This window comes from Cherax quadricarinatus, chromosome 30 (assembly GCF_038502225.1).
Source record: "Cherax quadricarinatus isolate ZL_2023a chromosome 30, ASM3850222v1, whole genome shotgun sequence".
Classification (NCBI taxonomy): Eukaryota; Metazoa; Arthropoda; class Malacostraca; order Decapoda; family Parastacidae; genus Cherax; species Cherax quadricarinatus.
Genome location: NC_091321.1, coordinates 1000001 through 1024639, shown reverse-complemented (window position 1 = coordinate 1024639; position 24639 = coordinate 1000001). Strand labels below are relative to the sequence as shown.

The window sequence follows — 24639 nt, the reverse complement described above, 5'->3', positions numbered from 1 at the left end:
GGAAGGGTCAGTTTTCAGTGGTTAGAAAGACTACAATAAAATTGGATAACATCCCATAGGAGAGACACTGAATCTCCCAAACAACCTTTCCCAGCCAATATCATGAAATTACGAAGCTATAAAATAAATAACGGGTTGTGTTGTGTTGCTTACTTTGTTTGGTGAAAATTAATAAAATTATATATACCAGTGCATATCTTTATGAATGAATGCAGCATGTGTGTCAGTGCACCACGCAGAAAAAAAACGGGAATATACAGAGAAATATCGCAGTCAGCAGGGCTCGAACCCACTCCAGGGAGACTGGCAAGGTTCCCCAAGTGATGCTTTAGATCACTCTGCCACAGATGCCTCAAAAACTAGGCAGCCTGGTTTACAAGCCATGTTTCTTCCAATCCAGAGCACGTCACTGAGCCTCAAGAATGGTTTCAAGCTATATCATTCTCTTCCTGTATGTTCTGACCTTACAAGCGATTTTTATAACTATGTACCACGCAGAAACAAGCGGGTATATACAAAGAAAACTGGCTTGTGGTCGAGTAGTCTAGAGCGTCACCTTGCCAGCCTTCCCTGACGTGGGTTCGAATCCTGAAGACTATCGCCCTCACTCTCTTTATCTCTCTCTCTCTCTCTCTCTCTCACAAAAATATATATATATATATATATATATATATATATATATATATATATATATATATATATATATATATATATATATGCAATAAGATCACAGTAAACAGATGATTTTAAAATATGCAAAACAACCGCTGTGAAAGAGTAGTGAAATTCCAAGCGTTTTCGTTGCTACTCACATTGTCAAGGAACTATGAAAGTAATACATCAAAGGGAGGCATATAAAGGGTCTAGACCACACCTCACAGTCAACTCCCACAACAAAGAAACACCTGACGCGCGACGATACCCGACTCACAAGAAAAGAGGAACACTGCAGTAGGTCCGCTGCTCCAACTAGAAAGGGCCTCACGACATCCCACTAACAAAATATTCTGCCCAAGAAATAAGGTGTATTATTTGTCCAATGTATTATTAAATTCTTCCCAAATTTTATTAATTACAAATTAATCTAATTTATATAAACCAAAGGAAATGTTCGCATTATTCTCAGAACTGCTTTTTATGAAACAAGATTCAATTATATTTCTGTCAACCATGGACTTGCTTGATGCAGCACAGTACTTGGAATGGTGCTCACACAGTGTCTGGCAGGGAAAGACGGGAATATTCCAGGATTCCAGGAAATTATTTGAGAATATCTGTACAAGTGTCAATATGTCACCCACTGGAAGAGAAAGGAAGGCAGGGAGGGACGGAAGACGGGAAGGAGGAAGGCAGGCAGGGAGGGAAGACAGGAAGAAGGAAGGCAGGCAGGAAGGAAAGACAGGAAGGAGGAAGACAGGCAGGGAGGGAAGACGGGAATGAGGGAAGAAGGCAGGGAGAGAAGACGGAAGGAAGGAAGGCAGGAAGGGAAGGAAGACGAGAAGGAGGGAGAAAAGAAGGCAGGCAGGAAGGAAAGACAGGAAGGAGGAAGACAGGCAGGGAGGGAAGACGGGAATGAGGGAGGAAGGCAGGGAGAGAAGACGGAAGGAAGGAAGGCAGGCAGGGAAGGAAGACGGGAAGGTGGGAGAAAAGAATGCAGGCAGGGAGGAAAGGCAAGAAGGAGGGAGGAAGGAAGGAAAGAAGGCAGGGAGGAAAGATGGAAGGGGGGGAGGAAAGAAGGAGAAAGGCAGGAAGAGAAGACGGGAGGGAGGAAGGAAGGAAGGAAGGAAGGAAGGAAGGAAGGAAGGAAGGAAGGAAGGAAGGAAGGCTAGGAAGGAGGGAAGCAGGAAGTAGAAGGAGAAAAAGGGAGGAGAGAGGGAAGGAAATCACTTCAGATCAGTTGCCCTTATTTACCTAGTGGTAAACAGGTACCTGGGTTTTAGTCTAAATACAGATGCTGCTTCCCTTACCCTTGCAGTCAATAGGTACCTGGGCAATAGTTGCCTTAAACCTGCTGCCCATGTTCAATTAGCAGTAAATAGTACTTAGGCTTTGTTATCCTACACCTACTGCCCCTGTTTACCACCAGTAAATATGTACCTGGATATTAGTCTCCTTACACCTGCTGCCCCAGGTGAGGATGATGGTGGTGGTGGTGGTGGTGGTGGTGTTGGTGGTGGTGGTGGTGGTGGAGGTGGTGGTGGTGGTGGTGGTGGTGGTGGTGGTGGTATTAGTGGTGGTGGTGGTGTTAGTGGTGGTGGTGGTTTTGTGGTGGTGGTAGTGATGGCAGTGGTGGTAGTGGTGGTAGTGGTGGTGGTGGTGATGGTGGTGGTGGTGATGGTAGTGGTGGTGGTGATAGTGGTAGTGGTGGTGGTAGTGATGGTAGTGATGGTGGTGGTGATAGTGGTAGTGGTGGTGGTAGTGGTGGTGGCGGTGGTGGTGATGGTAGTGGTGGTGGTGGTGGTGGTGGTGGTGGTGGTGGTGGTGGTGGTGGTGGTGGTGGTGGTGGTGGTGGTGGTGGTGGTGGTGGTGGTGGTGGTGGTGGTGGTGATGGTAGTGGTGGTGGTGGTCATAGTGGTGGTGGTGGTGGTAGTGATGGTGGTGATGGTAGTGGTGATAGTGGTAGTGGTGGTGGTGGTGGTGGTGGTGGTGGTGGTGGTGGTGGTGGTGGTGGTGGTGGTGGTGGTGGTGGTGGTGGTGGTGGTGATGGTAGTGGTGGTGGTGGTGGTGGTCATAGTGGTAGTGGTGGTGGTAGTGATGGTAGTAATGGTGGTGGTGATAGTGGTAGTGGTGGTGGTGGTAGTGATGGTAGTGATGGTAGTGGTGATAGTGGTAGTGGTGGTGGTGGTGGTGATGGTAGTGGTGGTGGTGGTGATAGTGGTAGTGGTGTTGGTAGTGATGGTGGTGGTGATAGTGGTAGTGGTGGTAGTAGTGGTGGTGGTGGTGGTGGTGGTGGTGGTGGTGGTGGTGGTGGTGGTGGTGGTGGTGGTGGTGATGGTAGTGATGGTGGTGGTGATAGAGGTAGTGGTGGTGTTGGTGGTAGTGGTGGTGGTAGTGGTGGTGGTGGTGATGGTAGTGGTGGTGGTGGTGGTGGTGATGGTAGTGGTGGTGGTAGTGGTGGTGGTGGTGGTGATGGTAGTGGTGGTGGTAGTGGTGGTGGTGATGGTAGTGGTGGTGGTGGTGATGGTAGTGGTGGTGGTAGTGGTGGTGGTGATAGTGGTAGTGGTGTTGGTAGTGATGGTGGTGGTGATAGTGGTAGTGGTGGTAGTAGTGGTGGTGGTGGTGGTGGTGGTGGTGGTGGTGGTGGTGGTGGTGGTGATGGTAGTGATGGTGGTGGTGATAGAGGTAGTGGTGGTGGTGATGGTAGTGGTAGTGGTAGTGGTGGTGGTGATGATGGTAGTGGTGGTGGTGGTGGTGGTGGTGATGGTAGTGGTGGTGGTAGTGGTGGTGGTGGTGGTGATGGTAGTGGTAGTGGTAGTGGTGGTGGTGATGGTAGTGGTGATGGTAGTGGTGATGGTAGTGGTAGTGGTAGTGGTGGTGGTGATGGTGATGGTGATGGTAGTGGTAGTGGTAGTGGTGGCGGTGGTGGTGATGGTAGTGGTGATGGTAGTGGTGATGGTAGTGGTAGTGGTAGTGGTGGTGGTGATGGTGATGGTGATGGTAGTGGTAGTGGTAGTGGTAGTGGTGGTGGTGATGGTAGTGGTGATGGTAGTGGTGATGGTAGTGGTAGTGGTAGTGGTGGTGGTGATGGTGATGGTGATGGTAGTGGTAGTGGTAGTGGTGGCGATGGTGGTGATGGTAGTGGTGATGGTAGTGGTGATGGTAGTGGTAGTGGTAGTGGTGGTGGTGATGGTGATGGTGATGGTAGTGGTAGTGGTAGTGGTAGTGGTGGTGGTGATGGTAGTGGTGATGGTAGTGGTAGTGGTAGTGGTGGTGGTGATGGTAGTGGTGATGGTAGTGGTAGTGGTAGTGGTGGTGGTGATGGTAGTGGTGATGGTAGTGGTGATGGTAGTGGTAGTGGTAGTGGTGGTGGTGATGGTGATGGTGATGGTAGTGGTAGTGGTAGTGGTGGTGGTGATGGTAGTGGTGATGGTAGTGGTAGTGGTAGTGGTGGTGGTGATGGTAGTGGTGATGGTAGTGGTGATGGTAGTGGTAGTGGTAGTGGTGGTGGTGATGGTGATGGTGATGGTAGTGGTAGTGGTAGTGGTGGCGATGGTGGTGATGGTAGTGGTGATGGTAGTGGTGATGGTAGTGGTAGTGGTAGTGGTGGTGATGGTGATGGTGATGGTAGACGATCATTTCACTCAACTTGTGTACAACCTGCTCCTGCGAGACCGGAGGAAGTGGAGGGTCGGGGAGAGAGCCTTCTGCTAATATTATTCTTATTTTGGGTACCGTGACAAAATTAGAGATAGCTCATTATTCTCAGCAGTGAGCACACACACACACACACACACACACACACACACACACACACACACACACATGTTTTTTGAATGATTGCAAAACAAGTGCTGTATACCCATGATTTTTTATATTTTAGTTATCACTTTAAATGTAATCTTTTACTGTAGCTAAAAGATGGGTGATTATGGAAAATAATTTTCTCATAGCTTAAAATGCAGCAACAACGCAAACTGAATCACAAGTGGAAGCAGAGGTCGCTGCTACAGGAATAAAGAGGAGAGCAAGGAAATGTGACAAGCTTCTTACAGGACTGCCACAGCAATATAGAGAAAAGGAACATTGGGAATCTGACAGGATTCTTACAGGACTGACACAGTAATAAAGAGAAAAGGAACATTGGGAACTGACAGGATTCTTACAGGACTGCCACAACAATAAAGAGAAAAGGAACATTGGGAATCTGACAGGATTCTTACAGGACTGCCACAGCAATATAGAGAAAAGGAACATTGGGAACTGACAAGCTTCTTACAGGACTGACACAGTAATAAAGAGAAAAGGAACATTGGAAATCTGACAAGCTTCTTACAGGACTGCCACAGCAATAAAGAGAAAAGGAACATTGGGAACTGACAGGATTCTTACAGGACTGCCACAACAATAAAGAGAAAAGGAACATTGGGAATCTGACAGGATTCTTACAGGACTGACACAGTAATAAAGAGAAAAGGAACATTGGGAACTGACAGGATTCTTACAGGACTGCCACAACAATAAAGAGAAAAGGAACATTGGGAATCTGACAGGATTCTTACAGGACTGCCACAGCAATATAGAGAAAAGGAACATTGGGAACTGACAAGCTTCTTACAGGACTGACACAGTAATAAAGAGAAAAGGAACATTGGAAATCTGACAAGCTTCTTACAGGACTGCCACAGCAATAAAGAGAAAAGGAACATTGGGAACTGACAGGATTCTTACAGGACTGCCACAGCAATATAGAGAAAAGGAACATTGGGAATCTGACAGGATTCTTACAGGACTGCCACAGCAATAAAGAGAAAAGGAACATTGGGAACTGACAGGATTCTTACAGGACTGCCACAACAATAAAGAGAAAAGGAACATTGGGAATCTGACAGGATTCTTACAGGACTGCCACAGCAATATAGAGAAAAGGAACATTGGGAACTGACAAGCTTCTTACAGGACTGACACAGTAATAAAGAGAAAAGGAACATTGGAAATCTGACAAGCTTCTTACAGGACTGCCACAGCAATAAAGAGAAAAGGAACATTGGGAACTGACAGGATTCTTACAGGACTGCCACAGCAATATAGAGAAAAGGAACATTGGGAATCTGACAGGATTCTTACAGGACTGCCACAGCAATATAGAGAAAAGGAACATTGGGAATCTGACAGGATTCTTACAGGACTGCCACAGCAATATAGAGAAAAGGAACATTGGGAATCTGACAGGATTCTTACAGGACTGCCACAGCAATAAAGAGAAAAGGAACATTGGGAATCTGACAGGATTCTTACAGGACTGCCACAGCAATATAGAGAAAAGGAACATTGGGAATCTGACAGGATTCTTACAGGACTGCCACAGCAATATAGAGAAAAGGAACATTGGGAACTGACAGGATTCTTACAGGACTGCCACAGCAATAAAGAGAAAAGGAACATTGGAAATCTGACAAGCTTCTTACAGGACTGCCACAGCAATATAGAGAAAAGGAACATTGGGAACTGACAGGATTCTTACAGGACTGCCACAGCAATAAAGAGAAAAGGAACATTGGAAATCTGACAAGCTTCTTACAGGACTGCCACAGCAATATAGAGAAAAGGAACATTGGGAACTGACAGGATTCTTACAGGACTGCCACAGCAATAAAGAGAAAAGGAACATTGGAAATCTGACAAGCTTCTTACAGGACTGCCACAGCAATAAAGAGAAAAGGAACATTGGAAATCTGACAGGATTCTTACAGGACTGACACAGCAATAAAAAGTAAAGGAACATTGGGAACTGACAGGATTCTTACAGGACTGCCACAGCAATAAAGAGAAAAGCAGCACTGGCAATCTGACAGGCTTCTTACAGCGCTCACAGCAGTCCTACTCCTCCATCCAAGGTCAGCTGACCCACAGTGAAACCAGTCACGCTGAAGACAGAAACAACAACTACCATGACAAGAAGTTTACTCACACGATAAAGATAAAGTCGTAAGAAAAGCGAGCGTACAACGTGTACACGAAACGACACACCAACAGAGAAGATGCTGCTACTTACGAGTAGTCAAGTGGGACAACAGACCGCTCCCCAGGTCACCCAGCAACCAGGAGGGCAGTGTGAAGGAAGGCTGGCTGGAGGGCAGTGTGAAGGAAGGCTGGCTGGAGGGCAGTGTGAAGGAAGGCTGGCTGGAGGGCAATGTGGAGGGAGGCTGGCTGGAGGGCAGTGTGAAGACAGGCTGGCTGGAGGGCAGTGTGAAGGGAGGCTGGCTGGAGGGCAGTGTGAAGGGAGGCTGGCTGGAGGGCAGTGTGAAGGGAGGCTGGCTGGAGGGCAGTGTGAAGGAAGGCTGGCTGGAGGGCAGTGTGAAGGGAGGCTGACTGGAGAGCAGTGTGAAGGGAGGCTGGCTGGAGGGCAGTGTGAAGGGAGGCTGGCTGGAGAGCAGTGTGAAGGGAGGCTGGCTGGAGGGCAGTGTGAAGGGAGGCTGGCTGGAGGGCAGTGTGAAGGGAGGCTGGCTGGAGGGCAGTGTGAAGGGAGGCTGGCTGGAGGGCAGTGCGAAGGGAGGCTGGCTGGAGGGCAGTGTGAAGGGAGGCCGGCTGGAGGGCAGTGTGAAGGGAGGCTGGCTGGAGGGCAGTGTGAAGGGAGGCTGGCTGGAGGGCAGTGTGAAGGGAGGCTGTCTGGAGGGCAGTGTGAAGAGAGGCTGGCTGGAGGGCAGTGTGAAGGGAGGCTGGCTGGAAGGCAGTGTGAAGGGAGGCTGGCTGAAAGGCAGTGTGAAGGGAGGCTGGCTGGAAGGCAGTGTGAAGGGAGGCTGACTGGAGAGCAGTGTGAAGGGAGGCTGGCTGGAGGGCAGTGTGAAGGGAGGCTGGCTGGAGGGCAGTGTGAAGGGAGGCTGGCTGGAAGGCAGTGTGAAGGGAGGCTGGCTGGAGGGCAGTGTGAAGGGAGGCTGGCTGGAGGGCAGTGTGAAGCGAGGATGGCTGGAGGGCAGTGTGAAGGGAGGCTGGCTGGAGGGCAGTGTGAAGGGAGGCTGGCTGGAAGGCAGTGTGAAGGGAGGCTGGCTGGAGGGCAGTGTGAAGGGAGGCTGGCTGGACGGCAGTGTGAAGGGAGGCCGGCTGGAAGGCAGTGTGAAGGGAGGCTGGCTGGAAGGCAGTGTGAAGGGAGGCTGGCTGGAAGGCAGTGTGAAGGGAGGATGGTTGGAAGGCAGTGTGAAGGGAGGCTGGCTGGAAGGCAGTGTGAAGGGAGGCTGGCTGGAAGGCAGTGTGAAGGGAGGCTGGCTGGAAGGCAGTGTGAAGGGAGGCTGGCTGGAGGGCAGTGTGAAGGGAGGCTGGCTGGAAGGCAGTGTGAAGGGAGGCTGGCTGGAAGGCAGTGTGAAGGGAGGCTGGCTGGAAGGCAGTGTGAAGGGAGGCTGGCTAGAAGGCAGTGTGAAGGGAGGCTGGCTGGAGGGCAGTGTGAAGGGAGGCTGGCTGGAAGGCAGTGTGAAGGGAGGCTGGCTGGAGGGCAGTGTGAAGGGAGGCTGGCTGGAAGGCAGTGTGAAGGGAGGCTGGCTGGAGGGCAGTATGAAGGGAGGCTGGCTGGAGGGCAGTGTGAAGGGAGGCTGGCTGGAAGGCAGTATGAAGGGAGGCTGGCTGGAGGGCAGTGTGAAGGGAGGCTGGCTGGAAGGCAGTATGAAGGGAGGCTGGCTGGAGGGCAGTGTGAAGGGAGGCTGGCTGGAAGGCAGTATGAAGGGAGGCTGGCTGGAAGGCAGTATGAAGGGAGGCTGGCTGGAAGGCAGTATGAAGGGAGGCTGGCTGGAGGGCAGTGTGAAGGGAGGCTGGCTGGAAGGCAGTGTGAAGGGAGGCTGGCTGGAAGGCAGTGTGAAGGGAGGCTGGCTGGAAGGCAGTATGAAGGGAGGCTGGCTGGAAGGCAGTATGAAGGGAGGCTGGCTGGAAGGCAGTATGAAGGGAGGCTGGCTGGAGGGCAGTGTGAAGGGAGGCTGGCTGGAAGGCAGTGTGAAGGGAGGCTGGCTGGAAGGCAGTGTGAAGGGAGGCTGGCTGGAAGGCAGTGTGAAGGGAGGCTGGCTGGAGGGCAGTGTGAAGGGAGGCTGGCTGGAAGGCAGTATGAAGGGAGGCTGGCTGGAGGGCAGTGTGAAGGGAGGCTGGCTGGAAGGCAGTATGAAGGGAGGCTGGCTGGAAGGCAGTATGAAGGGAGGCTGGCTGGAAGGCAGTATGAAGGGAGGCTGGCTGGAGGGCAGTGTGAAGGGAGGCTGGCTGGAAGGCAGTGTGAAGGGAGGCTGGCTGGAAGGCAGTGTGAAGGGAGGCTGGCTGGAAGGCAGTGTGAAGGGAGGCTGGCTGGAAGGCAGTGTGAAGGGAGGCTGGCTGGAAGGCAGTGTGAAGGGAGGCTGGCTGGAAGGCAGTGTGAAGGGAGGCTGGCTGGATGGCAGTGTGAAGGGAGGCTGGCTGGAAGGCAGTGTGAAGGGAGGCTGGCTGGAGGGCAGTGTGAAGGGAGGCTGGCTGGAAGGCAGTGTGAAGGGAGGCTGGCTGGAGGGCAGTGTGAAGGGAGGCTGGCTGGAAGGCAGTGTGAAGGGAGGCTGGCTGGAAGGCAGTGCGAAGGGAGGCTGGCTGGAGGGCAGTGTGAAGGGAGGCTGGCTGGAAGGCAGTGTGAAGGGAGGCTGGCTGGAGGGCAGTGTGAACGGAGGCTGGCTGGAAGGCAGTGTGAAGGGAGGCTGGCTGGAAGGCAGTGTGAAGGGAGGCTGGCTGGAGGGCAGTGTGAAGGGAGGCTGGCTGGAAGGCAGTGTGAAGGGAGGCTGGCTGGAAGCGCTGATGCCAACATTTATTCTGTACACAAGAACTTCCACATACAAACGACCTGCGCTACGGTCTTTCACACACTCACACAGAATTATGTATATGCCCGTGAACGTTTTCCTCACACTACCAAGGTTAAATATAATAGCCTATCAAATAAGTTATCTTTTTCTCCTATATTTTTTTAATTATTTTCAGTTTAGCTCTTAATTTTGATTATAATAATAATCCTGTTTTTTCACCATCGAAATAAGTCACTTTGACCGACTTTTTTTGGTAATCTTAGGTAATCTACACATATGCTGCTATGTATGATAATTTATGTAACTGTATGTGTACCAGTATCTGAATATAAACTTACTTACCTTGTGATGGCCTGAGAATACTTGTTGCCCTCAACAAGTATTATGTCAAGATGTCAGAGATGAGGTGGGGGAAGGGAGGCAGATGTTCCTTACCTTGTCCAAATGTCAGAGATGAGATGAAAGGCGAAAAGATAGGAGAGGAGCTCATCCAGGAGAGTGGTGCATAATCAAGATTTGAATGCATGGCTGATGCAGTGTTGTGCAGGCACTGGTGCCAAGCAGTGACAAGAAAGAATGTGTGCCTCGTACAGTGTTGTGTAGGCACTGCTGCAAACCCCGGTCAGCGGCATCTTCAGGCTGTCTTAGATACTTGACAGGAACACACTACTAAGTTCTTGTCACTGCTGTTACGTGGCTCCAACATGGCAGCAGGCTACTAATTCCGTGCCACTGCTGTTACGTGGATCCCCCGATGGCAGCAGGCTACTAGGTCCATGTCACTGCTGTTATGTGGATCCCCCGACGGCACCAGGCTACGAAGTCCCTGTCACTCCTGTTACGTGAATCCCCCGATGGCAGCAGGCTACTAAGTCCGTGTCAATGCTGTTACGTGGATCCCCCGATGGCAGCAGGCTACAAAGTCCGTGTCAATGCTGTTACGTGGATCCCGCGATGGCAGCGGACCGCCACGGCACTCACATAAATACTGTAAATGTTGGAAGAGAGGGAGTGTGAAAGGCCCAACAAGGAGCGGCTGACCACCAGCACCAGCAGCCCTGTAAAGTATGGTTAATGCTGCCAGGAGTGAGGAGGAGGAGGAGAAGAAGGAGGGGGAGGAAGAGGACGTGGCAAAGAAGGAGGAGGAAGAGGAAGAAGAGAAGGAGGAGGAGATGGATGGAAAGAGGAGGAGAAGGAAACGAGGGAAGAAAGAAAAAGGAAAGGAGGAGGGAAGAAGAAAGAAAAAGAGGAGGAGGAGGTAGAGGAGGAGGAGGAGGAGGAGACAGAAAATAGGAAAAGAAAGACGCTACAAAGAAAAACAAAAATGCAAAAAGTTACGTTTGAGTCAGTACCCTGAATGTGTCTGGAACACTGATGTGTCTGGAACACTGATGTGTCTGGAACACTGATGTGTCTGGAACACTGATGTGTCTGGAACACTGATGTGTCTGGAACACTGATGTGTCTGGAACACTGATGTGTCTGGAACACTGATGTGTCTGGAACACTGATGTCTTTGGAACACTGATGTCTCTGGAACACTGATGTGTCTGGAACACTGATGTCTTTGGAACACTGATGTCTCTGGAACACTGATGTGTCTGGAACACTGATGTGTCTGGAACACTGATGTCTTTGGAACACTGATGTCTCTGGAACACTGATGTGTCTGGAACACTGATGTCTTTGGAACACTGATGTCTCTGGAACACTGATGTGTCTGGAACACTGATGTGTCTGGAACACTGATGTGTCTGGAACACTGATGTCTTTGGAACACTGATGTGTCTGGAACACTGATGTGTCTGGAACACTGATGTCTCTGGAACACTGATGTCTCTGGAACACTGATGTGTCTGGAACACTGATGTGTCTGGAACACTGATGTGTCTGGAACACTGATGTGTCTGGAACACTGATGTGTCTGGAACACTGATGTGTCTGGAACACTGATGTGTCTGGAACACTGATGTGTCTGGAACACTGATGTCTTTGGAACACTGATGTCTTTGGAACACTGATGTCTCTGGAACACTGATGTGTCTGGAACACTGATGTGTCTGGAACACTGATGTGTCTGGAACACTGATGTGTCTGGAACACTGATGTCTTTGGAACACTGATGTCTCTGGAACACTGATGTGTCTGGAACACTGATGTGTCTGGAACACTGATGTGTCTGGAACACTGATGTGTCTGGAACACTGATGTGTCTGGAACACTGATGTGTCTGGAACACTGATGTGTCTGGAACACTGATGTGTCTGGAACACTGATGTGTCTGGAACACTGATGTGTCTGGAACACTGATGTGTCTGGAACACTGATGTGTCTGGAACACTGATGTGTCTGGAACACTGATGTCTTTGGAACACTGATGTCTTTGGAACACTGATGTCTCTGGAACACTGATGTGTCTGGAACACTGATGTGTCTGGAACACTGATGTGTCTGGAACACTGATGTGTCTGGAACACTGATGTCTTTGGAACACTGATGTCTCTGGAACACTGATGTGTCTGGAACACTGATGTGTCTGGAACACTGATGTGTCTGGAACACTGATGTGTCTGGAACACTGATGTGTCTGGAACACTGATGTGTCTGGAACACTGATGTGTCTGGAACACTGATGTGTCTGGAACACTGATGTGTCTGGAACACTGATGTGTCTGGAACACTGATGTCTTTGGAACACTGATGTCTTTGGAACACTGATGTCTCTGGAACACTGATGTGTCTGGAACACTGATGTCTTTGGAACACTGATGTCTCTGGAACACTGATGTGTCTGGAACACTGATGTGTCTGGAACACTGATGTCTTTGGAACACTGATGTCTCTGGAACACTGATGTGTCTGGAACACTGATGTCTTTGGAACACTGATGTCTCTGGAACACTGATGTGTCTGGAACACTGATGTCTCTGGAACACTGATGTCTTTGGAACACTGATGTCTCTGGAACACTGATGTGTCTGGAACACTGATGTGTCTGGAACACTGATGTCTTTGGAACACTGATGTCTCTGGAACACTGATGTGTCTGGAACACTGATGTCTTTGGAACACTGATGTCTCTGGAACACTGATGTGTCTGGAACACTGATGTCTCTGGAACACTGATGTCTTTGGAACACTGATGTGTCTGGAACACTGATGTGTCTGGAACACTGATGTGTCTGGAACACTGATGTCTTTGGAACACTGATGTCTCTGGAACACTGATGTGTCTGGAACACTGATGTCTTTGGAACACTGATGTCTCTGGAACACTGATGTGTCTGGAACACTGATGTCTCTGGAACACTGATGTCTTTGGAACACTGATGTCTCTGGAACACTGATGTGTCTGGAACACTGATGTGTCTGGAACACTGATGTCTTTGGAACACTGATGTCTCTGGAACACTGATGTGTCTGGAACACTGATGTGTCTGGAACACTGATGTCTCTGGAACACTGATGTCTCTGGAACACTGATGTCTCTGGAACACTGATGTCTCTGGAACACTGATGTGTCTGGAACACTGATGTGTCTTGAACACTGATGTCTCTGGAACACTGATGTCTCTGGAACACTGATGTGTCTGGAACACTGATGTCTCTGGAACGCTGATACTTCTGGAACACTGATACTTCTAGAACACTGATACTTCTGGAACACTGATGTCTCTGGAACGCTGATACTTCTGGAACACTGATACTTCTAGAACACTGATACTTCTGGAACACTGATGTCTCTGGAACGCTGATACTTCTGGAACACTGATGCTTCTGGCGTAAACACTAGAGAATGGTTATCAGTGCATCGGAGAACAGAGAAAGATTCCGAAGTTGAATTAACTTCGGTATTTTTCTCTCAGATATCAATAAATTTACACTCTCTTAAGAGACGTAAAGTGAGGGGGGGAGGGGGAGTACAACTGAGTTTTGCAAGTGGAAGACATGTAGGATCACAGATGTTATGAGAGGTGTACTGAGGGCGTCTAGTCGAAACACTGAATTTATGCTAGAGCCGCCTAGCATGGGTCAGTAGGAATACACCACTGCTACACTGTACTCTTCTGTTCTTAAGTTAAACAATATATTGTCTTATTTCACTTCTTTCTTGGATGCTCAACTTAATCGTCTTATTCCTGCAACAGCAGCAATAACAGCACCAGCAACAGTAGCAGCATCAGCATCGGTAGCTCTGTATACAAAACGCAAGATCACACCAAATAGAATGCAGTAACATGTGAAACATTTGGGTGCCATAATACCAGCTGATCTTTCTTTTAAAAAGCACAATATGGCAAATATCACGAGAGCCAGGAAAATGACAGGGTGGATAATGATAACTTTCAAAACAAGGGAAATAATGCTAATGGTGACGTTTCTCAAATCACTTGTGCTCTCTTGCTTAGAGCATTGTCCAGTGTTGACGGCTCCTTTCAAGGCAGGACATAAATTAGAGCTGGAACAGATACGGAGATCATTTATAGTCCACATGAAGACAATAAAATGTTTAAATTACTGGAAACTCTCAAAGTCCTAAATATGTACTCACTAGAGCGGAGGATTGGCAGATACATGATAATATATACGTAGAAGGTACTTGAGAGCCTAGTTCCAAATTTGCGCACTGCAAATTTGAAACTAGGCCCTCAAGTACCTGGATGTTGACACAATGTTCTCTTATCACCCAGTGATAAGAGAACATTGTATCAACATCCGTGGACCTAGACTGTTGAACACTCTACCAAAAGATATCAAAAACACTGCTGGAACAAGCGTAGAAGTCTCAGGAGGAAACGAGACAAGTACCTCTACCAAGTGCCAGATCAACCAGGCTGTGATGAATACAAGCCAGCGTCCTCCGGCAGCAACAGTCTGGTTGATTAGGCAAGCACCAGACAAGCCTGGCCCAGGACCGGGCTACGAGAACAAAATAAGCTCTCGAAAACCCTTCAAAGATATATCAAAGGCAAAGGAACATAAAGGCACGAACAAAGGGAAACAAGGACACACACACACACATACACACACACACACACACACACACACACACACACACACACACACACACACACACACACACACACACACACACACACACACACACACACACACACACACACACACACACACACACACACACATACACACATACACACACATACACACACACACATACACACACACACACACATACACACACACACACACACACACACACACACACACACACACACACACACACACACACACACACACACACACACACACACACACACAGGGAAATCTAGAAACACAAAGGGAAATAAAAAGATGCAAAGGAAAGCAAAGAAAGAGACAAACATAGACCAACAGAGACAAAAACAGACATATGACATTTTTTTTTATTTTTTATTATCACACTGGCCGATTCCCACCAAGGCAGGGTGGCCCAAAAAGAAAAACTTTCACCATCATTCACTCCATCACTGTCTTGCCAGAAGGGTGCTTTACACTACAGTTATGACATATATATATATATATATATATATATATATATATATATATATATATATATATATATATATATATATATATATATATATATATATACATACATATATATATATATATATATATATATATATATATATATATATATTATATATATATATATATATATATATATATATATATATATATATATATATATATATATATATATATATATATATATATATATATATATATATATTGAATCAATAACAACACTGCGACTAGCCGAGGATTCGAACCCATATCGTTTTGATCCGCATGAGGCGAAAATATACATATACGTATACACACACAGAAAGAGAGAGAGAGAGAGAGAGAGAGAGAGAGAGAGAGAGAGAGAGAGAGAGAGAGAGAGAGAGAGAGAGAGAGAGAGAGAGAGAGAGAGAGAGAGAGAGAGAGAGAGAGAGAGAGAGAGAGAGAGAGAGAGAGAGAGAGAGAAAGAGAGTTACGTGAGGTCTTCCCTTTTGACCGTGAAAGAGCAGCTATTATCATGATATTTACAACCGAGCAACATTCTGGGAGAGACAGCAATTCTGATAGTTGTTGCTGTATGTTTTGGTATATCTTCTGCAATATATCCCGCTGTATCTACTGCTGCGGTACATCCTGGTGTGTCTGTTGCAGGATGTCCTGGTGTACCTGCTGGACCTTATCCTGCCGTGCCTGCCGCAGTTGGGTTAGGATAGTCTGGTGAACGATGGTCAGCTGTGGCATTCTGACCTTTCAGAAGACAGATGGGTGGATAGTGTAATTATTTTCCATGATGTCTCTAGCCAGGAAAAATATTTACACAAAGTGATGTATACCTCTCAGTGCATATACACCAGATGTATTTCTCTCAGTGTATATACATACAGGGAATGTATTTCTCTCAGTGTATATACATACAGGGAATGTATTTCTCTCAGTGTATATATCCCAAGAGTTTGCTAAATTTAATCCATTTTTAAGGGATTTAAGTATTCTTGACTGGCAGTGAACAGGTGGTATGCTGCTTTAAATGGTCCAATTAGCCAGATATCCCTGACAGTGCTACCAACCTTGGTTGATATTACAGTGCTACCAACCTAGGTTGATATTACAGTGCTACCAACCTAGGTTGATATTACAGTGCTACCAACCTTGGTTGATATTACAGTGCTACCAACCTTGATTGATATTACAGTGCTACCAACCATGGTTGATATTACAGTGCTACCAACCTTGGATGATATTGCAGTGCTACCACCGTTGGTTAACATTACAGTGGTGCCAACTTTGGTTAACATTACAGTGCTGCCAACCTTGGTTAACATTACAGTGCTACCAACCTTGGATGATATTGCAGTGCTACCAACGTTGGTTAACATTACAGTGCTACCAACCTTGGTTAACATTGCAGTGCTACCAACCTTGGTTAACATTACAGTGCTACCAACCTTGGTTAACATTACAGTGCTACCAACCTTGGTTAACATTGCAGTGCTACCAACCTTGGTTAGCATTACAGTGCTACCAACCTTGGTTAACATTACAGTGCTACCAACCTTGGTTAACATTACAGTGCTACCAACCTTAGTTAACATTGCAGTGCTACCAACCTTGGTTAACATTACAGTGTTACCAACCTTGGTTAACATTAGAGTGCTACCAACCTTGGTTAACATTGCAGTGCTACCAACCTTGGTTAACATTGCAGTGCTACCAACCTTGGTTAACATTACAGTGTTACCAACCTTGGTTAACATTAGAGTGCTACCAACCTTGGTTAACATTACAGTGCTACCAACCTTGGTTAACATTACAGTGCTACCAACCTTGGTTAACATTACAGTGCTACCAACCTTGGTTAACATTACAGTGCTACCAACCTTGGTTAACATTACAGTGCTACCAACCTTGGTTAACATTACAGTGCTACCAACCTTGGTTAACATTACATACCACATGTTCATTACTCTTATTGTTTAATAAATAGTTTTTTACCGGAATTGTTGACTGGTATTGTTGATTGTTATTGTTACTGTTGATTGTTATTGTTGATTGCTGTTACTGTTGTTATTGCTACTGTTGATTGTTATTGTTGATTGCTGTTACTGTTGTTATTGCTATTGTTGATTGTCATTGTTGATTGCTGTTACTGTTGTTATTGCTACTGTTGATTGTTATTGTTGATTGCTGTTACTGTTGTTATTGCTATTGTTGATTGTCATTGTTACTGTTGATTGTTGTTATTATTGTTTGTTATTGTTTGGTGTTATTGTCATTGTTGATTGTTATTGTTGACTGGTGTTGTTGATTCTTGTAGTTGATAGTTATTGTTATTGTTAATTATAATTGCTGATTGTTATTTTTGATTGTTATTGGTTAATTAGTTTGCAAGCAAACATTGTTCGTATTTGCTGAAGTATATTCCTTTGGTATATTTTATAATGTAATTTGAATATATTTAGCACCACATATACCTGTTATGTCTCACTGCATTCTAGGTATTGTAGAATTTATTTTCGTATAAATTAATGAATATTCATGAATATCTAGCCACATTGCTTTTGATTTTCGAGGTATATCTTTCTGGCAGTATATTCCTAGGTACACGAAATGTTTCTTAAGATTTTTAAAGCCAATCAATAAATATACTTAATTTAGCATATATTTCATGGTATATTTGATAGCAATAAATTGATATATTATATATCATATATACTTAAGGAATTTTATATATTTTAAGTAGCAGATGTTCATGGTATAGTTGCATACGTATATATGCATACCTTTTAATAAAGTATATATATATACACACACACACACACACACACATATATATATATATATATATATATATAAATCATTTGAGAATATACACTTATACATGCAACTGTATATGGATATGTATATGCATACTGTAATGTATATGTATATTTCTATTTGATGAATTTAATGACATACGTACAAATGAATATTGTGGAGAATAAGGGACGTTAAATCACTGTTAAGGGTTGAACTACTATCTAACGAGCAATTTCCTTGTTTCTCCTGCAGTTTGCTAATGGTTTAGGGAAGGATGCCGCATAAGCTGCTCTTCCACGTCGCCCAGGTCTCCAGTGAGTATACTTTATGTATGCAGTAATGTATGGCGCAATGTGTGACGCATTTTGTTGTTGTGTGACATGCGTGTTGCGGGGGCGTATTGTGTGTTGTTTGGTGTATTGTGTGATATGTTGCGTGTGGTGAGGTATATTGTGTGATATGTTGCGTGTGGTGAGGTATATTGTGTGATATGTTGCGTGTGGTGAGGTATATTGTGTGATATGTTGTGTGTGGTGAGGTATATTGTGTGATATGTTGCGTGTGGCGAGGTATATTGTGTGATATGTTGCGTGTGGTGAGGTATATTGTGTGATATGTTGCGTGTGGTGAGGTATATTGTGTGATATGTTGCGTGTGGTGAGGTATATTGTGTGATATGTTGCTTGTGGTGAGGTATATTGTGTATTGTGTGGTATGTTGCTTGTGGTGAGGTATATTGTGTGATATGTTGCGTGTGGTGAGGTATATTGTGTGATATGTTGCGTGTGGTGAGGTATATTGTGTGATATGTTGCGTGTGGTGAGGTATATTGTGTGATATGTTGCGTGTGGTGAGGTATATTGTGTGATATGTTGCTTGTGGTGAGGTATATTGTGTGATATGTTGCGTGTGGTGAGGTATATTGTGTGATATGTTGCGTGTGGTGAGGTATATTGTGTGATATGTTGCGTGTGGTGAGGTATATTGTGTGATATGTTGCTTGTGGTGAGGTATATTGTGTGATATGTTGCGTGTGGTGAGGTATATTGTGTGATATGTTGCTTGTGGTGAGGTATATTGTGTATTGTGTGGTATGTTGCTTGTGGTGAGGTATATTGTGTGATATGTTGCGTGTGGTGAGGTATATTGTGTGATATGTTGCGTGTGGTGAGGTATATTGTGTGATATGTTGCGTGTGGTGAGGTATATTGTGTGATATGTTGCTTGTGGTGAGGTATATTGTGTGATATGTTGCGTGTGGTGAGGTATATTGTGTGATATGTTGCGTGTGGTGAGGTATATTGTGTGATATGTTGCGTGTGGTGAGGTATATTGTGTGATATGTTGCTTGTGGTGAGGTATATTGTGTGATATGTTGCGTGTGGTGAGGTATATTGTGTGATATGTTGCTTGTGGTGAGGTATATTGTGTATTGTGTGGTATGTTGCTTGTGGTGAGGTATATTGTGTGATATGTTGCGTGTGGTGAGGTATATTGTGTGATATGTTGCGTGTGGTGAGGTATATTGTGTGATATGTTGCGTGTGGTGAGGTATATTGTGTGATATGTTGCGTGTGGTGAGGTATATTGTGTGATATGTTGCGTGTGGTGAGGTATTTGTGTGATATGTTGCGTGTGGTGAGGTATATTGTGTGATATGTTGCTTGTGGTGAGGTATATTGTGTGATATGTTGCGTGTGGTGAGGTATATTGTGTATTGTGTGATATGTTGCTTGTGGTGAGGTATATTGTGTGATATGTTGCGTGTGGTGAGGTATATTGTGTGATATGTTGCGTGTGGTGAGGTATATTGTGTGATATGTTGCTTGTGGTGAGGTATATTGTGTGATATGTTGCTTGTGGTGAGGTATATTGTGTGATATGTTGCGTGTGGTGAGGTATATTGTGTGATATGTTGCGTGTGGTGAGGTATTTGTGTGATATGTTGCGTGTGGTGAGGTATATTGTGTGATATGTTGCGTGTGGTGAGGTATATTGTGTATTGTGTGATATGTTGCTTGTGGTGAGGTATATTGTGTGATATGTTGCTTGTGGTGAGGTATATTGTGTGATATGTTGCGTGTGGTGAGGTATATTGTGTGATATGTTGCGTGTGGTGAGGTATATTGTGTGATATGTTGCGTGTGGTGAGGTATATTGTGTGATATGTTGCGTGTGGTGAGGTATATTGTGTGATATGTTGCGTGTGGTGAGGTATTTGTGTGATATGTTGCGTGTGGTGAGGTATATTGTGTGATATGTTGCTTGTGGTGAGGTATATTGTGTGATATGTTGCGTGTGGTGAGGTATATTGTGTATTGTGTGATATGTTGCTTGTGGTGAGGTATATTGTGTGATATGTTGCGTGTGGTGAGGTATATTGTGTGATATGTTGCGTGTGGTGAGGTATATTGTGTGATATGTTGCTTGTGGTGAGGTATATTGTGTGATATGTTGCTTGTGGTGAGGTATATTGTGTGATATGTTGCGTGTGGTGAGGTATATTGTGTGATATGTTGCGTGTGGTGAGGTATTTGTGTGATATGTTGCGTGTGGTGAGGTATATTGTGTGATATGTTGCGTGTGGTGAGGTATATTGTGTATTGTGTGATATGTTGCTTGTGGTGAGGTATATTGTGTGATATGTTGCTTGTGGTGAGGTATATTGTGTGATATGTTGCTTGTGGTGAGGTATATTGTGTGATATGTTGCTTGTGGTGAGGTATATTGTGTATTGTGTTGTGTACTGTTTAGTGTGTGGGGATCTGTATGACTGTTTATAGGGTGATGTAAAGTGCACAGTGTGCACTGTGTTATTCACTGTCATGCTAGCTTGTAGTTCAGTGCACTGTGTTATTCACTGTCATGCTAGCTTGTAGTTCAGTGCACTGTGTTATTCACTGTCATGCTAGCTTGTAGTTCAGTGCACTGTGTTATTCACTGTCATGCTAGCTTGTAGTTCAGTGCACTGTGTTATTCACTGTCATGCTAGCTTGTAGTTCAGTGCACTGTGTTATTCACTGTCATGCTAGCTTGTAGTTCAGTGCACTGTGTTGTTCACTGTGATGCTAGCTTGTAGTTCAGTGCACTGTGTTGTTCACTGTGATGCTAGCTTGTAGTTCAGTGCACTGTGTTGTTCACTGTGATGCTAGCTTGTAGTTCAGTGCACTGTGTTGTTCACTGTCATGCTAGCTTGTAGTTCAGTGCACTGTGGTGTTCACTGTGATGCTAGCTTGTAGTTCAGTGCACTGTATTGTTCACTGTGATGCTAGCTTGTAGTTCAGTGCACTGTGGTGTTCACTGTCATGCTAGCTTGTAGTTCAGGGCACTGTGGTGTTCACTGTCATGCTAGCTTGTAGTTCAGTGCACTGTGGTGTTCACTGTGATGCTAGCTTGTAGTTCAGTGCACTGTGGTGTTCGCTGTCATGCTAGCTTGTAGTTCAGTGCACTGTGTTGTTCACTGTGATGCTAGCTTGTAGTTCAGTGCACTGTGTTGTTCACTGTGATGCTAGCTTGTAGTTCAGTGCACTGTGTTGTTCACTGTGATGCTAGCTTGTAGTTCAGTGCACTGTGGTGTTCACTCTGATGCTAGCTTGTAGTTCAGTGCACTGTGGTGTTCGCTGTCATGCTAGCTTGTAGTTCAGTGCACTGTGTTGTTCACTGTCATGCTAGCTTGTAGTTCAGTGCACTGTGGTGTTCACTGTGATGCTAGCTTGTAGTTCAGTGCACTGTGGTGTTCGCTGTCATGCTAGCTTGTAGTTCAGTGCACTGTGTTGTTCACTGTGATGCTAGCTTGTAGTTCAGTGCACTGTGGTGTTCGCTGTCATGCTAGCTTGTAGTTCAGTGCACTGTGGTGTTCGCTGTCATGCTAGCTTGTAGTTCAGTGCACTGTGGTGTTCACTGTGATGCTAGCTTGTAGTTCAGTGCACTGTGGTGTTCGCTGCCATGCTAGCTTGTAGTTCAGTGCACTGTGGTGTTCACTGTCATGCTAGCTTGTAGTTCAGTGCACTGTGCTATTCACTGTCATTCTAGTTTGTAGTTCAGTGCACTGTGGTGTTCACTGTCATGCTAGCTTGTAGTTCAGTGCACTGTGGTGTTCACTGTCATTCTAGTTTGTAGTTCAGTACACTGTGTTGTTCACTGTCATTCTAGTTTGTAGTTCAGTGCTTTTGACCTGTCTTCCTGATTGTATACTGGGACCACATTCTTAGTTTCCCATCTCTCCTGTAGATGTCCCGTCTCCAGTGACTCACTGTTGATCACTACAGTTTTACTCACTGATTCCGATAGTTGTCCCGCCTCTAGTGACTCACTGTAAGTCAATATGTCTTCACAGTCATGTTAGGCCGGCGGGGTACGGTGGTTAACGCACCGGACTCCTTCTTATCAGGATTAATTCTACTTATTCTTTAATGGTTGTTGTGGTAATGTGTCCAGCACTCTCAGTAACTATGTGATTCCACGTTCCAATGTTCCGTTGCTGCTACCTTCTTCTACCGCTGCTGCTGCCTTCTTGCACCGTCGTTACTGCCTTCTTGCACCGTCGTTACTGCCTTCTTGCACCGTCGCTGCTGCCTTCTTGCACCGTCGTTGCTGCCTTCTTGCACCGTCGCTGCTGCCTTCTTGCATAGTTGCCGCGGTTTCCACTTAGATTACTGATTCCTATTTGCCTCTTGTTCACCTCCTCGTCGCCCACATCTACTACGTCCTCTTGTTCACCTCCTCGTCCCCCACATCTACTACGTCCTCTTGTTCACCTCCTCGTCGCCCACATCTACTACGTCCTCTTGTTCACCTCCTCGTCCCCCACATCTACTACGTCCTCTTGTTCACCTCCTCGTCGCCCACATCTACTACGTCCTCTTGTTCACCTCCTCGTCGCCCACATCTACTACGTCCTCTTGTTCACCTCCTCGTCGCCCACATCTACTACGTCCTCTTGTTCACCTCCTCGTCGCCCACATCTACTACGCCCTCTTGTTCACCTCCTCGTCCCCCACATCTACTACGCCCTCTTGTTTACCTCCTCGTCGCCCACATCTACTACGCCCTCTTGTTTACCTCCTCGTCGCCCACATCTACTACGCCCTCTTGTTTACCTCCTCGTCGCCCACATCTACTACGTCCTCTTGTTCACCTCCTCGTCGCCCACATCTACTACGCCCTCTTGTTCACCTCCTCGTCGCCCACATCTACTACGCCCTCTTGTTTACCTCCTCGTCGCCCACATCTACTACGCCCTCTTGTTCACCTCCTCGTCCCCCACATCTACTACGCCCTCTTGTTTACCTCCTCGTCCCCCACATCTACTACGCCCTCTTGTTCACCTCGTCGCCCACATCTACTACGCCCTCTTGTTCACCTCCTCGTCCCCCACATCTACTACGCCCTCTTGTTCACCTCCTCGTCGCCCACATCTACTACGCCCTCTTGTTCACCTCCTCGTCCCCCACATCTACTACGCCCTCTTGTTTACCTCCTCGTCCCCCACATCTACTACGCCCTCTTGTTCACCTCCTCGTCGCCCACATCTACTACGCCCTCTTGTTCACCTCCTCGTCGCCCACATCTACTACGCCCTCTTGTTCACCTCCTCGTCGCCCACATCTACTACGCCCTCTTGTTCACCTCCTCGTCGCCCACATCTACTACGCCCTCTTGTTCACCTCCTCGTCGCCCACATCTACTACGCCCTCTTGTTCACCTCCTCGTCGCCCACATCTACTACGCCCTCTTGTTCACCTCCTCGTCCCCCACATCTACTACGCCCTCTTGTTCACCTCCTCGTCGCCCACATCTACTACGCCCTCTTGTTCACCTCCTCGTCCCCCACATCTACTACGCCCTCTTGTTCACCTCCTCGTCCCCCACATCTACTACGCCCTCTTGTTCACCTCCTCGTCGCCCACATCTACTACGCCCTCTTGTTCACCTCCTCGTCCCCCACATCTACTACGCCCTCTTGTTTACCTCTTGTTTTACTCTGGGTGACGGCCAGCCTGGGTGACGGGCAGCCTGGGTGACGGCCAGCCTGGGTGACGGGCAGCCTGGGTGACGGCCAGCCTGGGTGACGGGCAGCCTGGGTGACGGGCAGCCTGGGTGACGGGCAGCCTGGGTGACGGGCAGCCTGGGTGACGGGCAGCCTGGGTGACGGGCAGCCTGGGTGACGGGCAGCCTGGGTGACGGCCAGCCTGGGTGACGGGCAGCCTGGGTGACGGCCAGCCTGGGTGACGGCCAGCCTGGGTGACGGCCAGCCTGGGTGACGGCCAGCCTGGGTGACGGGCACCTTCAAACTTGCTCCTTCCATCCTTCTTATTCCTGTGGGTTTCTTGTTTGTATCTCTGCTCATAAAACTTTTCCTTGTTAAAAAAACGGTACCACGGACGGGGATAGAACTCTTGTTGTTTCTTTGTTTATAAAACTTTCCGTTGCTGTTTCCACAATCATTACTCTCTGTTTCTAATACTTCTCTTTTGCCACTCAAATGTCATACAATCAGTAGTTTTGGATTGTTTCTTGTCTCACTAATAATAATAATAATAATAATAATAATAATAATAATAATAATAATAATAATAATAATAATAATAATCTTTATTTCTACAAGTGTATATACAAGGCATACAGACATAGCTGACATCAATGACATACTACTATATACAAAGCCGCTTGTTATGCTGAGCATTTCGGGAAAATTAGGTCAACTTTATCCCCAGGATGCGACCCACACCAGTCGACTAACACCCAGGTACCCATTATTGCTGATGGGTGAACATGGACAGCAGGTGTCTTAAGGAAACTCGTCCAAATGTTTCAGCCGTAGCGGGGATTGATCCCCGGACTTCAGTGTGTGAGCTGATCGCACTAGCTGTGATGAATGGTT

The 24639-nt window shown here is 46.6% G+C and overlaps 1 protein-coding gene across 1 annotated transcript in view; it reads left to right on the top strand.

The window, feature by feature from the left end:
- LOC128692479 (centrosomal protein of 104 kDa) overlaps positions 1 to 24639 on the top strand; it is a 414264-nt gene that overhangs the window by 242046 nt on the left and 147579 nt on the right. The window contains exon 2 of the mRNA XM_070089824.1: positions 18009 to 18070. Coding sequence (XP_069945925.1) covers positions 18031 to 18070 — 40 coding nt within the window. The 5' untranslated portion in view covers positions 18009 to 18030. The remainder of the gene's footprint in view (positions 1 to 18008; positions 18071 to 24639) is intronic.